Below are 15696 nucleotides of genomic sequence, written 5' to 3'. Positions count from 1 at the left end.
CATGTCCTTTATCGTCAGTCTTTAGGGTAATGCGAATAGGCGATGCTTAAAACTCCATAACAATAAAACTTTAATAAAACTCTATTATGTTCAAAACTACACATAAAACTCTTGAAGTCAACCACTACTTTAAAGAACGTTAGTTGAAAAATAACAATAAGTATCACATTAAGTTGATAATTAAAACAATCTTTCACGCGCTCTTATTAGAATACGAATACTAAATCGTTTTAATCAACTCCTAAGTAACTTTGACAACCCATTTGTATGTTCTATAAAGTTGGTATCATGGTTTATCCTGATTGGAAGTCTGGTTTTGAAGCTCCGAGGCGGAACTATAAATAGTTAAAATTAAAGCGTATACAGGGCGGTCAGTCTTATAATGCACACTCTAGGAATATCCAAAGTCATGTACATTCTCAGAAACAAAGGTACAGGTGCATTGAAATTCATTGAATCACCTTTGTAAGTCAATGTTAACACCGATAGTCAGCTTTTTTCCATGAATAATTGGAATTTTACTATATCACGAAATATACAGCAAAATGAACGAAAAATTAATTATCAGAAATATTATTTATTCATGAATTAATGGTATAAAGTTACAATTTGGCGTACATAAGAAAAACGTGCACTATCTGTATGGAAAATTTAAATAATTTGAAAAATACTCGCCAAATCAAAGTTTAATAAAAATCGAATTGGTAATATTCCTAATGTTTTTTAATAATTACTTTTTCAAGTTTTTTTTTTAGATATTTTAGGAACCATTTCAATATGCAATCATAATAAATATTAAAATATACAACTTTTCTCCAATTTAACCAACCTTTCAACTCTTACCGTTTCAGATATTCCCTACTATGTATATTATAAAAGTGATCGCTCTGTACAGGAAGTTGTAAAATTGTAAACGTACTATATATATACAGACTTCGACATAACGAATCAGAAAACTTAAATATTAGTCAATTTCAATCTTACATAACATTTATACTATTTTATAGATTTTTATTCGATTTCGAAAGCACCTCTCTTGGTTTCACCCTGTATAATGACAAATTAATTATAACTTGGCGAAATTCATATCCGGTAATGATTAAAATGAACACGCCTACAATTCGTAAAAAAAAGACAAAAATTAATATAAAATTAAAAAAGCTATATAAAATTAAAATTGAATAATATTTATGTTGCCCGTTTTTTTTTGTCCATGAATTTATAATCAGACTATGAAACGTTTCACAGCCGGTTAAGATACAACTGGAAATATTTTCTAGGCATTGTCCGGAAAAAAGAACAAATCCCTCAAGAAAATCGTCCTAGTAGTACTTCCAATTTATCAATTTACTTAAGTTACCAGCGTGCATTAAATCTGTTTTCAAAAAGCACCAGCTTTTTTTAAAGCATGGTATGACTTATTGTTACACGTGCTTTTGCTGGAAATGAGAATATTTTTTATTGAAAAATATGAATCCCCTTTAGGATATTCCCTAGTTGCTTAATCACCATTTCAGTCAATGTTGAGAGGCAGGAAAGATCAGTTTATCCCTTCCTTTATTGTCTTGAAGAATCTCCGCCGCAATTGTGACGGAAAGGTCAGGAACCAATTTTACTAAACCATCACTTATGTGCCCGGAAAATATTTTAAATTGTATACTATGTATAATCAGAGCATTTTTCCAAAATATTTCATCATGATTCCGGTAACGATAAAGTAAGCATTCATTAAATTAAATGTTTACTTTAGCTTTTACGGTTTGAAAAATGCTCTTCATCAATATAAATAGTGGATTAATGACTTACTTTCAGATCAGTAAGCTAGTAAACGTATGTTTGTTTTAATAGATCAGATGATTGCATGCTGTGGAAAAACGGTTCGGTTAGTAAATTATGAGAAATGGTTCTCTCAAGAACACTAAAAAGCTATTCCTTTAAACAAAAAACTATATACAATACTAAGCATACAAATAACATAAAATCCCAAAAGCACATACCCTTGTTGCGGATGTTATTTTTCAAATTTATGCTCTTACATCACTGAAAGAGAAAACCACACACAAATAAAGCAGTGTTCGTTAAAATACAGTTCGAGTTTATAGCACGGGTACTTGCCTGGAATAACTGACCGGATATACCCCGAGATTCGACTCAATGGTCTCGTCAGCTATGTAAGTCTTTACGAAGTCGTATTTTAACAACCAGGTATTTCCCATTGAGATACTCATGTGGATCACAAGGTAGATGCAGAAAAAGATATAGCATACCCCCAGGATAGATATGATTGTCAAAGATAACCAATGCAAATCAAACGCAAGTACTGTGGTGATCACCGTATAAATGTTTATGCAGATCACTAGTAGGCTGAGAAGGGTGGACATAACTTTGTTGCCCCTAAAAAATGTCCCGATTAAGATATCAGTTAATATATCGTGGATATTACGATTTACAGTATATGTACAAAGAATTTTTTAATTTCGATTTTGAATTTTTAATAAACATTTACCATAAATGACTTCAGTTGCCAATAAGGTACCTGGAGTTCTGCAAAAAACTGCTATGTTCTTCTGGTAAAATGTGTCAAAATGTTGTAGACGTGCTATACTTACAATTCGTTAGTAAATTCCCCCATAATTTGGGGATTGCTGGTGAACGCGATAGTAGGAATAGCCGCAAACGGCAACTGAATGCTCATCACAGCATTTAGAATATCGTTCAAACTTGTTAAGTCGCCAATAGTACTAAAAAACGCGAGCAAAAACGTTGGTACTATAGCAATGGTTCGAGTGAATAGTACTCTTTTCCAGCGGGCCCATTGTAGGTTTAGAAATCCTTCCATAGCGAATTGGCCAGCATATGTACCTAATATAGTTCAAATTTAGTTTTTTTCCCCCTTTTATTATTTAAACGATTAGAAATACCGGTCATGGTAGAACTTTGGCCGGCAGCTAAAATGCCAACGGCCCACACGTACAATGCAATCACTCCATAGGTACACCCCAAAAAGATACCCCCTTTGTAGAGATCAGCATTCACGTATTTATCAGCATCCGGGCCAGTGTTGGGAAAGACCGATGCGTTGATTGACGGATAATTTAGACACTCCTGATGCTACAAATTAAGGATGAAAATAAAACTGTGGCTTGCTTGTCAACTACTCACAACTTGGGCGTTAGTTTTTTGGTAGAGGCCATGAGCAAATACTGCAACGACAAACACGTTGATTACGAAGCTGACGAAAAGGGCAACGCAAGCCTCGACGAAAAAATACAAATTGGCATCTCGCACCTTTTCTTTGTTATTTCGATCGATTTCTCTCGATTTCACTAAAGCTGAGTGCAGGTACAAATTATGAGGCATGATTACAGCACCTAAATATAAAAGACTTCCCAATAACCACCCAGGTATGAATATTAATTTTAATTTTCTGAACTTCTTTTGCAATATAATATGAAATGATCTATTTTTATTAATTAGATTTAAAAACTTATTAATGGACATGGACAAACAAGAAATATAATTTGTAATCACATTGGAAAACAAACGAAGAAAACTTGGAGCGGAATATGTACAACAATTCCCAGGGACAATCTTACCGATAATCCCGACGGCTTGAATGAGAGCCTTGTTGTCGCAACCGCTACACCATGGAATAAACATGCCTTCTAAAACGCCAAGAGCGTTAGGCTTTGACGTAATGTACTCATACCCGAAGGTAACGCCCATAACTGTAATTAGAAGGCCAAAGAAAGACTCCAACTTTCGAAGACCATACTTGTCGAAAAGAAGGAAAGTAAAAGTGTCGATTATTGTTATGAGGACACCCCCATATATAGGAATTCTGTATAAAAAAAAAAAAACAGAGTTATATCCTGTAAGGACATACTGGTCTAATTCTAAGACCTGGTTCCTGACAGCAAATAAATCGCAATGGCTGTCCCTATCACTTCCTGCATATCAGATCCTATAATGGCTATTTCTATCATCAGCCACAGTAGCAGTCTAGGAACTTTCTTGTACTTTCGATAACACATTTCTGCTAGATGCAATCCTGTGACAACCCCTTTGAAAAACAATAAGTTACTTTTTACATTTCTATTTGGCTACAATGTGAGCTTGGGATAATTCAAATGCCTCAAGCTATTTACATATTTACAAAAGAAAAAAATTCCGTTAGTTGAAAATGTCACTAAGAACATTTTCTAATAGAAGCAATCAATACCATTATTTATTTGTAATTTGTATAAGTTAAGATGAGCAAGTAAGTAACTTGAATAGCAGTTAGTTTTCTTTCATGCATGTTCAATTTATCTATGTACTTTTTGTTTGCATAGCAATAAGACATTGATTCTTCAAGTTGGATCAATAGCCTTATGACTTACCACCTTACAAATAATAAAAATAAGATTTTAGTACCTAATCTTGCAGATAATCTTTGCATAAGTAACCCTAAGATAGTAGCTGACAGTAACATCCAAAGCAACTTGTATTGAGCTACAGTCCCCGATTGTAGGTCACTTTCAATATTCCCAGGATCCAAATATGCTATAGACATAAGGAAACCGGGTCCCGTAAATGCCCATAGCTTCTTGAAGCTAAAACTGTTCTGAAGAAAGAAAACAAGAGTTCTCAACAAAATCTACATACATATTTTGTTGTGCATACACATATACACACAGGTAAACCTGATTAATGTAAGTTGGAATTATTATTCATTGAATAAGTATAATAATTACATGAGATGTTTCAGGTATTTGAATCCTTTCATCTGCAAAATAAGTTTGCTGTGGTCCAGATAAAAGTGTACTTTCACAAGGCATATTTGCAACAGGGTCACTTAAATTTGAGGTACTCTGGCAGTACTGTGAGTTAACATTTCCGTGTCTAGTGGGACTATATGAGCATTGTGACATCTGAAATTGAGTAAAAATCCATGAAATTGTAAAACTACAATTTGCAGTTTCCCATAAGTTGTTTTATAGAAGAATTTATCAAGAAAAGATGACTTGCCAAGTATATGTATCTATATGAGGTTTTCTTCAGTGCAGACTAAACTGTTTGCAAATTAAAGCATTACATTTGGATGACAAAACCTTTCTGAAATTTGCTGTTGTTGTAAAATTGGGCAAGTCTCGACACACAAATCTGTTTTCACCAATTTATTCAATTGTGATTCATGGCTAGTTATTAAGAATTGTCTTTACCATAAGAAATTTATATGCTGATCTGAACTAACCTTACTTATTATAACACCCTTGTCTTAGTATGTAAGGGTTGTGGTAAAAATTGATGTGATCACATGAGATATTAGTCAAGCACTTACAATTGGCAGCAATAAAAAACAATTAGGCAATCAAGTGGTAAAGTAAGAAGTAACACAAAGAAATTTATTTCTAATGAATTATGTAAAGTCAAGTGTAGAGTTCTTGGTAAAATTGATAATAGAAAAACCATATTAAGTATCTTACTTACCACAATAACTCGATGTTCTTATTTGTGGTCAAACCCGTTAAATAAAAATCAAATGAACTATTTCTACTTATTGAAATGGTTTAAGGTATTCTTATTTTATGTTCCTCTTAATTCCTTAGAAACATATATTTCCCTATAAAAGTTTTATTTCGTCACGTTTTATCTATATATATAGTTGTAATGAAGAAATACTCAGATTTATATGAAGTTTCTATTTAAAAAAAAATCTACTTAGTAACGTGGCTCACAAACTAATATTTAGATTTGGAATTGATTTGGATTAAATCACAGGTTTGGATATTTTTATTTTGATTCTTAACAATTGTCATATTTGACTTTGACACAAATAGATACGTAACTGTGAGTAAACCTAAACTAAATCTAGCTCACTCTAACTTGTTAAAAATTAGGACAAAAAGTGATATAGCGGTTTGTTCCGCGTAATTTCCTATCATACAAAGTGATTTAAAAGTCTGGGTCGCTACTTCCGGAGCGCATTCCATACATTAATAGAAGATAAAATTTTGAATACTTTTTTTTCTAAATTGCATCTTAAGAAAGTTATGACGATTTAAAGATAGAAGCACTAAAGTGTTTTTTTTTTATCATAATTGGTGAACGGGACGTCACAAGTTGTTGAAATTTGTCAAGTAGCCATAAAATGGAACTTGGACTATTTGTTTGAAATGAAAATTTTTAAATAGTTTGTCGTATAATATTTCGGAAGAGTATAGATGCTCATTTTTTTATAGAACTTTTTTTATATAAAATATTGACAGGAAAAGATTGTATTCGTTAAATTACAATAAAAAGGTACTTTTTCTTATATCCGCTTAAATTTACCAGTTTCCAGAAATATAGGTTTCAAAAAATAAGCATGTGTATCTCCCCAAAACATCACGCCACGAATTATTTCAAATTTTTCTTTTTGTGAAAATGTTTCAAATCCAGTTTTATAGCTATCTACCAAATTTCAACACTTTGTGATGTTCCGTTCACCAATTAGGGCCAAAAAGACACTTTACTTGCTCCATCTTTAAATTGCCATATTTTTCTCACGAAATTATGTAGCAAAAAAAGTAAAAAATGTATATTCTCGTGTCAAATACGCTTCTAATATGGTGGCTCCTATTTTTGAATCACCTTGTGTGTTACCAGATAAAACAAATAACGATAGATTTGTTGCCTGTCATGTTAAAGTAAATGAGGTTATAATTAATGTTGTATGTTTATTTTTTCTTTTTGTTTTCAATATTTTATAAATAACCAAACTTAAATAAATTAATAAAAATATAAAAATCAAGAAAATTAATAAATGGAATAAACTCATGTCCCTATAATACGTAACTATATTAAAATATGGCATCTGCATTTCCACAACAAGTTTTTGCCATTGATGCCAGGTACAATGCCCTTCGAGCCGTAGGTAACCCAAATTTCAGTAAGTATTTTTGCAACACCTTTAATTAATCTATGTTTTACATTATCTAGCCACATTTTTCAGGAACTCTCTATATAAGACGTCGCAGCCAGCTCTTAAGAGAAACTGTAAGGTCAAACGAGCAATGGCGACAATATTTAAAGCTCAGGTCCATGCTTTTGCAGCAGCACTATGGTAGTCATCAGAAATTAGAGTCAGGGTCCATGTCCAACTTGTCACAAAATGTTGGTAGGTTATCAGGAAAAACTAAACAATTAAAATTTCCATTTCAGGTAAATATTTTGTCAGATTTACCAAACCCGGCTCTGCTAATAGGTAAAGATGCAGTTGTTCCTACGAGGCAGGCTGAGGCTTCTAGAGCTATTGTTGGAGATAATAGTATAGCTGAAAATTATGCTTTCAGTGGTGTACATCACATATTTGATCAAGTAACTATTTACTTACACAATAATATCTAATTGGAAATAATGATTATATTTGAGAAGGATCAAATTTGATTGAAAAGTTAAATTATTAGCTATTAACATAAAATTGACTATAAAATATTGTATGGGCCTAATAAGGTTTCATTTGATTCATCTATTTATGGACTAGCTAGTAAACTGGTCTGTTATATTGGCCAAGGAAACTGATTTGTGCAATAAAACGTTAAAGTAGATGCTTAAGTCCTTATTATATAAATAACATTTATAGCATTCTTCTGCTGTAACAATGGTCAAGTTTGCAAACAATGATAAATCATTGGTGTGCTGCAGTTCTCTAGATGGTAATTTGTCTGTTTGTGATGTGTCTTGCAATCCACCATCAGTTTTGGCAATATTAAAAGGTCACTCTATGGCAGTACCTGGTAATAACATTAATTCATTTTTTTTTACTCAAATTTAAATTAGCTCACCTAACTTAATTTAAATTTCAGCCTTTGAGTGGTCTGCCAACAATGACTTTATTGCCAGTGTTAGTTTGGATGCCACAATAAAACTGTGGAAGGCCAATGATTTTACATGCCTGAGGACATTGAAAGAACCCAACAATTGTCAAATTCTGTGCTGCATATTCCGTCCCAGTAATAACAATTTGATTCTGATAGGGAATAATAAAGGAGAACTACGAGTTGTTAATGTTTCAACAGGGCTCTTTTTGAAGTATTATTGTCGCATTGGAGGATGCATTTTAAGTTTGACTTCAGATACAAATGGCAATATTGTGTGGGCTGGTAAATACTTGGCAGTTATACTTTCGCTATCAGTTACATGTAACTCACAGGTAATGACCATGGGGAAATTGTGGCAGTTTTATGTGAAATCAATGGTGCTTTATACAAAGCAAAAAAGACAACCATTGACCCAAACAGCTACATAACCAGCCTTAGCTACAGAACTTGGATTAGTAGAGAAGCACGAGATCCTACATTGCTAGTCAATTTAACTAATAACTCTCTTTGCTTATTCAGTGTGATTGACGAAGAGGGAGGACTGCAGATGAAAAGAAAGTTTGGAAACCCCCATATAAAACACGGCCTCAAATCCACGTTTTGTCCTATAATGTCTTTTAGGCAAGGCGCATGTGTTGGTATGTAAACTTCCTTTAGTTGCAGAATTGAAACTTCACCCAAAAAGCCACTTGGATACTTTTTGTAGTTACCGGAAGTGAAGATGGCTGCGTTTACTTTATAAACGTTGAAAAAACCACCAGTAAAGCGGTAGTGAACACATTACAGGGACATTGTACTACAGTGTTAAGTGTAAGTTTTAACTGTGATGAATCTTTGTTGGCCACAAGTGATCTTGAGGGACTTGTTATTATTTGGAAGCGAGCGGGTAAAAATAAATCTTAAAGTAACATTAATTTCTTGTTTATTATCAGTGATGCTAGTCGTAAATTTCATGTGATATTCATGTATTATACATAGTTATAGGTCTTACCAGTAATGAAATGCAATCCTTTCGTTTTATTTTAATTTGCAAACTTCTGAACAGCGTATAACAATTTTTATTTTAACATGTACTTGACAAATCATTCTCTATTGTGAACTATCTAGAAGATTACCCTTTGCCCCTGAAATTTTTTTAAGTAACATAAGTAGTGAAAGAATCAAATTCCCCTTACGAAGTGAGTTCTTCCAACTTTTTGGACAACCGTTCATTTTCTCGACAAACCATCTCATGATCTCTTTGCAGTAGCTCCTTTGAATTGAACAGTTCATCATTCTTTGCCTGTAGATCTCCGTTTTCCTTTACATACAAACGCACTAGCTCCATTAACTCGTTCTCGTCCACTTTCGCGAGATTGTCCAAATCTACTTGGGGTAGCGTTTTGGGTTTATCTACATATAAAAAGTTTATGATTTATAAGATAAGAATGTAAAAACGTGGTTCTTACTGGAGCTTTTATCGGGCGATGGTGTGGAAGAGGAGTAAATGTGTAGGGCCGTTTTTAGGTGTTTATTTTCAGTTTCCAGAGTGTCGATTTCTTTTTTTAAGGTCAGAATTAAGGCCTCGCGAGGATCCTAAAAGTTATTAATGTTAGCTCTTCCCAATTTTGATGTATTACTCTCGTGCTTGTTTTTCATACCTTAGACAAACACGAATTGCGGTGACGTGTCGTTTTGCCTTTGATATAGACAATTGCGATCGTTTTAGTTTGAAATGGCCGCGACCTTGTTTATATCATTCAATATCAAGTATAATATCGGTCTGGCAAAGGATTTACATACAGGGTGTAAATGAAAGAAGAAAACAAAGTTTAAGAACTGATTACATTCGAAAGTATGAAAAAAGTTGATATAAATCGTTCTAAGGGAGCTACGGCCCTTTGAAGGTGGCAATCAAGACATATTGATTTTGAACTTAATTTTTTAAATTGTGTTATCGTTTCATACCTTTTATCAAAAAAATAAACATTGTTTTCTTAGGTATTTTCACTGTCTAATTTCAGCTTTTTACCTTGCCGTGTTTCTTTTGAAGCGACATATCTCTTAAACGGTTCGTCTTATGATAATTTATCAAGAGTACCTTTTCTATGTAATTATAGATAAAAAATCATATTCCGATGTTGTTGTTAAAAAAAGTTAAAGGATAGAGGAATTTGTTAAGTAATTGTGGCTTCCGCCCTGTACGCCGTCCCGCATTTCTAGGGGGCCACGTTCGAAGGGCCGTAACGTCCTTATAAGGATTTTGTAGACCCATGTTCATACCAAATTTTCTTCATATTTTCGAATGTCAACTCAATCCTTAAAATACCCCTCCTATTTCATTCACACTTTGTAGGAATATTGGACGCTGTTGGTAATACAATAATTAAAAGGTCCAGAAGACTGAAGTAATTTTCAACGATATGTAAATAAATTTGAATATTCACTTGCAATGTAGAGTCAATATTGCGAAAGAAAAGGTCACCACTATCATCAATCAGATTCAATTCTAATCAATTCAATTCAATCTGATAACTTCAATTTCATCTATATCTTTCAGGCTACAAGCTGCAGAAATATGCAAAAGTGATACAGAATTTCAAAGTGGTGACCTGTTTTTAATGATGGTACACTTACCATTAACACCACTGGTTTCGTGACAATCCTCTTGGCCCTAGAGGCATACCGAAGTGTGTTAAGCGTTTCGTGAACGTTGAATTTTGCAGGAGAAACGCAGGCAACCTGAAAAAGGCGCTTAAGAATAGGTGTATCTAGAATAGGTTTACTTTACCATCAATGTAACTCCGTTACCAGCCAGAGAATCTGCCAGCAATTTAGTTAGCTTCGAATCCCTGTAGGGTACATGTTGGTTCTTCTTTTTAGGATCGCTTAAGGAGGATATGCAGTAACCTAACACCATAAGGCTTTTATTGATGTTATTCGCTTCTTCAAGCATTTTCCCCTCGCTATGCGTCTTTTTGGTCATCTCACTGCCTGCCAAATCTACGAAGTTGATTTTTCCCGTTCTAGAAATAAACACTCCGTTCTCTGCTGGATGTTCTGACGTGATGAGAACCGTCAGGATTGTGTGACTTCGACTTGAAAATGTATGTGATTTAGAGTCAAAATTTGTTGTAACTTAACTGATAGCTAACCTTGAGTGATCGTTCATGTTGTGCTTTCCTATTGATCTGTTCTTTAAGCCTTCTTCGAGAACTGCTACTAAGTCGTCGAACTCTTCGCAATCTACTGTGAATAAATTTTCTACGAAAAACCCCGAGGCCTTTTTACTCCACCGCACCGCCAACGGCTTCTTAATAGAACCCGCATTTAATAAATCTATAACCTAGAAAAAAATTCAATATCCCCTAAGAGTTACTTGGACAAATGAAATGATTGCCTTATAGCAACGAGATGCTCAAGGCGGGTGTTTTCAATCGAAGCCAATAATCATCATTGACGCCGAGTTTGGGTACCTTTTCATTGTAAATTTCCAAATAGCTAGCCTTAAGAATGAAGTGAGTGTTAGATTGTTGTTGGATTTGCTGAAACAGGTACATGAACGAACGAAAGATCAACCCATGGTTCTCGCTGTAGGGCACTCCCTTTGAGCCAATCTACAACATAGAGTAATTAAGACATCTGACTTATCGAGCTAAAAGTGAATCTACCAGCCCAGGAGGCCCAGTTAGAGTGTGCGTCTTTCCACTACCTGTTTGTCCGTAGCAGAAACAGGTACACCGGAAACCTTCCAGAGCCATGGAAATAAGCTTTTTCATGCCTATTATAGAAAATTGGGTTAACTTGACCAAGTTTCGAATGTTTTTTTTTTTTTTACCAGAAAACTGGAGGACGTCCTCCTGTGTAGCTGCAGGCTCGAAAACCACATTGTACGAGAAAAGCTTCGGCTTTTGGCTGTCGTTAGGCCCGTTGGGCGGAGCGTGGACCTAAAGGGCCGTTTAGGAAAACGAATAGGGAAATTAGGACGTGACCTTACCATAATCTGGCCATTTCCTGGGAATTCGACCACTTCAGAATACCCATTGTCGATTTCCTTCTTATTCAGCGGTCTTACTCTTTTGGAATGCAAAAAGAAATGCTAAATAGAAATTGTCGCGGCAGAACCAGATTTAAAGAAGTTTGGAACTGTCGGCTTCATAAAGAAAATTTCTAAATTCATTGGTGTGCAGATAATTAAAATGTTTATTAAATATCCACCAAATATTGATTTGCATTTTTAGTATGGTATATGGCATTGTTTAATAGCGAAAGAGAACATAATTTCATGTTTAATTTTATTTTGACTTACCGTACAACGACGTTGATGTTATCTTCGCTTTTATTGTAGCTAGTCGTAATTTTCCTAAAGCTGTTGTCCTCATTAAGTCGCTCAATACTGCCAGCCCTGGAAAACGGGCGAGAAAGGATTGATTTGATTGAACCAACTTAATAATTGACGGAATAATGGATACGTACGTGTGAATGAAATTTTTGAAATGATTTATTTTCGATGCAATGTCGTAACTTCAATGACGCCAAGATATAAAAAAATATATAATTCAGATTAAATGCTTAGTTAAGTGGTATGAGCAACGTCTTCAAAAGTGGCGCTCTTTCAAATTTTTCTTAAACCGCATCTGAAGTACTTTACAGTAAAAATGTCTCTTAATTCCAGAGATGTTTCACCTAGCTGCTGTTGCTTTTCAACTTAATATTAAGGAGCAGTTAAAACTGTTAGCACATTATAATAATTTGACTCGAACACGTAGTGTGTGTTCATAGCAATTGATTGGGTGCAAAGGAGCAAAGTTCATAAAATATTTACTCGCAGAGGCTCATGGGTAAAAGGGGGCAATTTGACTTACTGAAGGTTCATGGAGAAGTTACGAACATATTTTATTTACGTCGAATTGACTATTTAAATTTGCCAAGTGAATTGACCATTTGGTAGTTTACTACGTACAGTAGCTCAAAGTGAAAATAATACACCTGTATTGAAATCGTTATTTATTAATAAAATTTCATTTACTGAACAATAAACTAGGGCACAAAATTTTTACAATATTATGCTATATCTGTTCTATATATCCACAACTAAAAACAAACAAAAAATTATTCTTACAAAGGAAGGAAAAAAAGTTCTATTTGCTTTCAATACGAATCTCAAAATTAAAATGATACAGGTAAATTTTATAAGAGAATATTTATGAATGCAAAAAAAATTCAAAAATGCAAAGAATAAACAATTTTTGTTGACTTGAATTGATATTTGTTAGAATTTAATTCAAAATCAACATGAGAAGACATACCACTGTCAGAGAATTTACTTAGTAGTTATTCGTGATAAAAAAGGCCAAGTTTATTAGAGCCATTGCCGGTATTATATAAAAAAGTCCTGTAACAATACAACACATCATAGGAAGGCTTCAAAGTGAGGGAAGATTAAGAAACAAGATAAGAAAAAGGCCAAGAAAAATGGTTAATGATACTGATGGTCGATAAATTGTGCGACATGTAAAAACAAATTCCGAATAAGTGCTCTCAAACTGGCTATAGAAATTGAAAAACATTTACATAAGTCAGTGAATTCAGAAATCATAAAAATAGTTTTGCGAAAGCATCAATTCTTTGGTCGAGCAGCCAGAAAAAAACCGTTTATTAGTCTGAAGAACTAAAAAATCAGAATACAGTTTGCCAAAGAACATTTGGATAAAGAAAACAAGTTTTGGAAAAAAGTTTTATTTATATATAAAAGTAAATTTAAATCTTTTTGGAGCAGACGAACATGGTTTTATCTAAAAGAAATCCAGTAACACGCTAAAGCAAACAAATTTAAAAGATACTCTTAAACAAAGAGGAGGGAGTGTGATGGTTTGGGTAAAAAAAAATAACTTGCCTCTGATTGAGGAGGGTTCGGGGTTCATTTTAAGTTGGTAGGCGCTTCAAATCCTGCTTTTTGAATATAAAAAACTCCTCATTCTTTTTTGAATTAAGCGGTAGTTATTTAAAAAATAGAATTTAGCTAAAATTAAAAAATGCCCTAAAAACGATCATCCGTAAAACAGAAGAACGATAAAATGTTCATATTTGTAATGGAAATTTTTGTGTTAGTAGATGGGTATCTTTCTGCTGATTTTTAAAATATAAATAGTGTTCCGTGGCCGTATCTCTAATCATTTTCACTACAGATAATGGTGTGAAATTAAGGTGATTTATTCATTGTACACACTCTATGAAATATAAATATTTTCTTTGGGAAAAGTATAATGGAAATAATGGTACAAAACCCCTGCCTATGTTTTTTAGATCTACCTAGTAAAACAATAATATATAGAATGTTCCATAGCAAAAATCGAAAGTTTATATTGCACCTTTTTTACCTAGCATCGAATCATCTTTTAAACAGCGCGTTTAAATTCTATAGGTATCAATGAAACAAATGGCCATTTTGAATTTCTGAAACAAATGCGGGGTGGTTAAAAAACGGGACGTTTAGGCCTACTTGGAACGCAGTGTGATTAAGCAAAATAATTAAGTAAATTATAATTAAGTGCATCCAAATCAACCCACATTTGGTAGTTACCACTTACTCACTACTTCTGCCACTCCTATACACATTACTTTTAATGCTTTTATCCTGGCTGACGTCGCTGGAAGCTGTGGAAGGAACACTGCTTATGTTGCTCGAATTTTGCCTTGATCTGACGGGCGACCCATCAAGGTCATCTCTCGTATCCTCTTTTGCTTTTTCCGACGTTTCGTTTTCCTGTTTTCTCTCCTTATTTAGATTACCTTGTTCGTTGTTATTCAGGCCCTCCGAAACTTTTTCTTTCTCCGGATTCGTCCTCTTTGCCATTTTATTAAATAATGAAAACATGATTTTTTTCCTACTATTTCGCCGGTGACTGACGATAAAAGTGCGCCAAAATCAAAACACAGGAAAAGTCGTGCATAACCGTCCTGTACGCGATAGGCCGAATAACTAATTCGAGACACAATGTCTTGGCCACGAGCGGGGGTTAGCGATGATATCATTTCTGTTGTCAGCGCTACTGCCAATCGGAACTAAGTTATACATAGAAACACTTTTCAGCGTCCTTTCCAATGCTTTTTAAATAAAAACATCATTTATCATCAACATCGCGAACGATCAAATAATAGTCTTGAAAGGGTAATAAGTCGAGATTATGGCAAATAATTAAATAATTTATTCATAATTTTGATGGGTTTCACGAATTCGATTTCCTCCTTTTTTGTTTGGAGAATGGACTTTTTTATCGATTGCGGCAATGTGAATTTGAACACCTGAAGTTCAAGTGCACACACGTCATAAGCCCATGAACCCAGCCAAGTTTTCTGTCTTCGTTTTTGCCATTATTTCTGACCATATCGCTCTGTGTCTTTTTGAAACAATTTAGTTTCTTTGTCCACTTGCTCTATTTCAATTCGTATTAAATTACTTCCAAAATTTTGTACATTTTTGGGAACTCGAAACTGCTTTCATTCATTAATCAAAACACACCGAAAAATACTAAAAGACATTTACATAAAACAGTTTTTTTCCCAGTATAATCGTTTTCTTTTACCCTCCGCCCATATATTGTTGAGCCACTTATGTCTAACTTTGTCAAGGCTTAACATCTACAAGTTTCGTAAATTAACAAAAAATTCCTTTTAAATACAATAATTCCATTATATAAAGTCAATTTTTTAAGGGTTTTCTTGTCTTCTGGTTTACTTCTAGAACGTCACTGATTTATATATGATAAATTTCGCTTTGCAAGGCCTATTCGTGAGAAAGACGCAGAGAGCGAGAAATACGTACTGGAAAAAAATCTTTTAGAGGAACAATGGTGATTTTCATATGTGCCCA

The 15696-nt window shown here is 33.9% G+C and overlaps 3 protein-coding genes across 7 annotated transcripts; 1 reads left to right on the top strand and 2 right to left on the bottom strand.

Moving 5' to 3' along the window:
- Positions 1 to 46: 46 nt before the first annotated feature.
- LOC136339818 (protein Malvolio-like) lies at positions 47 to 5780 on the bottom strand. The gene is made up of 10 exons (XM_066283323.1): positions 5473 to 5780; positions 4737 to 4913; positions 4417 to 4606; positions 3904 to 4063; positions 3597 to 3841; positions 3163 to 3371; positions 2922 to 3111; positions 2610 to 2862; positions 2116 to 2394; positions 47 to 335 (listed from the first exon to the last, which is right to left on the bottom strand). Exons 2-10 carry the CDS (start codon positions 4911 to 4913, stop codon positions 287 to 289), a joined length of 1752 nt encoding a protein of 583 aa, XP_066139420.1. The 5' UTR covers positions 5473 to 5780; the 3' UTR covers positions 47 to 286.
- Positions 5781 to 6540: 760 nt separating this feature from the next.
- Positions 6541 to 8758, top strand: LOC136339819 (WD repeat-containing protein 13-like). 5 transcript variants are annotated; one of them, XM_066283326.1, is made up of 8 exons: positions 6545 to 6913; positions 6977 to 7020; positions 7078 to 7137; positions 7186 to 7341; positions 7607 to 7760; positions 7830 to 8126; positions 8177 to 8482; positions 8551 to 8758. In XM_066283326.1, the coding sequence occupies exons 1-8, from the start codon at positions 6832 to 6834 to the stop codon at positions 8745 to 8747; spliced, it is 1296 nt and encodes a 431-aa protein (XP_066139423.1). In that variant the 5' UTR covers positions 6545 to 6831; the 3' UTR covers positions 8748 to 8758. The 5 variants fall into 5 exon arrangements, with proteins under 5 accessions (XP_066139421.1, XP_066139423.1, XP_066139425.1 ...); XM_066283328.1 differs by having other exon boundaries at positions 6559 to 6913; positions 6977 to 7137; positions 8177 to 8486; XM_066283327.1 differs by having other exon boundaries at positions 6560 to 6913; positions 6964 to 7137.
- Klp54D (Kinesin-like protein at 54D) lies at positions 8750 to 14999 on the bottom strand. The gene is made up of 12 exons (XM_066283322.1): positions 14414 to 14999; positions 12133 to 12228; positions 11821 to 11899; positions 11662 to 11770; positions 11495 to 11604; positions 11300 to 11440; positions 10979 to 11169; positions 10615 to 10921; positions 10461 to 10565; positions 9293 to 9419; positions 9020 to 9236; positions 8750 to 8968 (listed from the first exon to the last, which is right to left on the bottom strand). Exons 1-12 carry the CDS (start codon positions 14698 to 14700, stop codon positions 8956 to 8958), a joined length of 1782 nt encoding a protein of 593 aa, XP_066139419.1. The 5' UTR covers positions 14701 to 14999; the 3' UTR covers positions 8750 to 8955.
- Between the last annotated feature and the right edge of the window lie 697 nt (positions 15000 to 15696).

This window comes from Euwallacea fornicatus, chromosome 6, assembly GCF_040115645.1.
Source record: "Euwallacea fornicatus isolate EFF26 chromosome 6, ASM4011564v1, whole genome shotgun sequence".
NCBI lineage: Eukaryota > Metazoa > Arthropoda > Insecta > Coleoptera > Curculionidae > Euwallacea > Euwallacea fornicatus.
Note: the sequence above shows the minus strand (reverse complement) of the source record. Positions and strands in the feature narration are given on the sequence as shown.

Bases quoted from the DNA above. Each gene is read 5' to 3' on its own strand.
- LOC136339818 (XM_066283323.1), bottom strand. From the start codon at position 4,913: ATGTCACAATGCTCATATAGTCCCACTAGACACGGAAATGTTAACTCA. The intron at 3,842-3,903 runs GTCTTAGAATTA...TTTTTTATACAG, and splicing joins TATTTGCTGTCAGGAACCAG to AATTCCTATATATGGGGGTG. The intron at 336-2,115 runs GCAAGTACCCGT...AACTATTTATAG, and splicing joins TATCCGGTCAGTTATTCCAG to TTCCGCCTCGGAGCTTCAAA.
- LOC136339819 (XM_066283324.1), top strand. From the start codon at position 6,832: ATGGCATCTGCATTTCCACAACAAGTTTTTGCCATTGATGCCAGGTAC. The intron at 7,342-7,606 runs GTAACTATTTAC...TAACATTTATAG, and splicing joins TACATCACATATTTGATCAA to CATTCTTCTGCTGTAACAAT. The intron at 8,127-8,176 runs GTAAATACTTGG...TGTAACTCACAG, and splicing joins TGGCAATATTGTGTGGGCTG to GTAATGACCATGGGGAAATT.
- Klp54D (XM_066283322.1), bottom strand. From the start codon at position 14,700: ATGTTTTCATTATTTAATAAAATGGCAAAGAGGACGAATCCGGAGAAA. The intron at 11,900-12,132 runs GTAAGTCAAAAT...GCATTCCAAAAG, and splicing joins AACATCAACGTCGTTGTACG to AGTAAGACCGCTGAATAAGA. The intron at 9,420-10,460 runs GTAAGTGTACCA...AATAACTTTTAG, and splicing joins CGAAACCAGTGGTGTTAATG to GATCCTCGCGAGGCCTTAAT.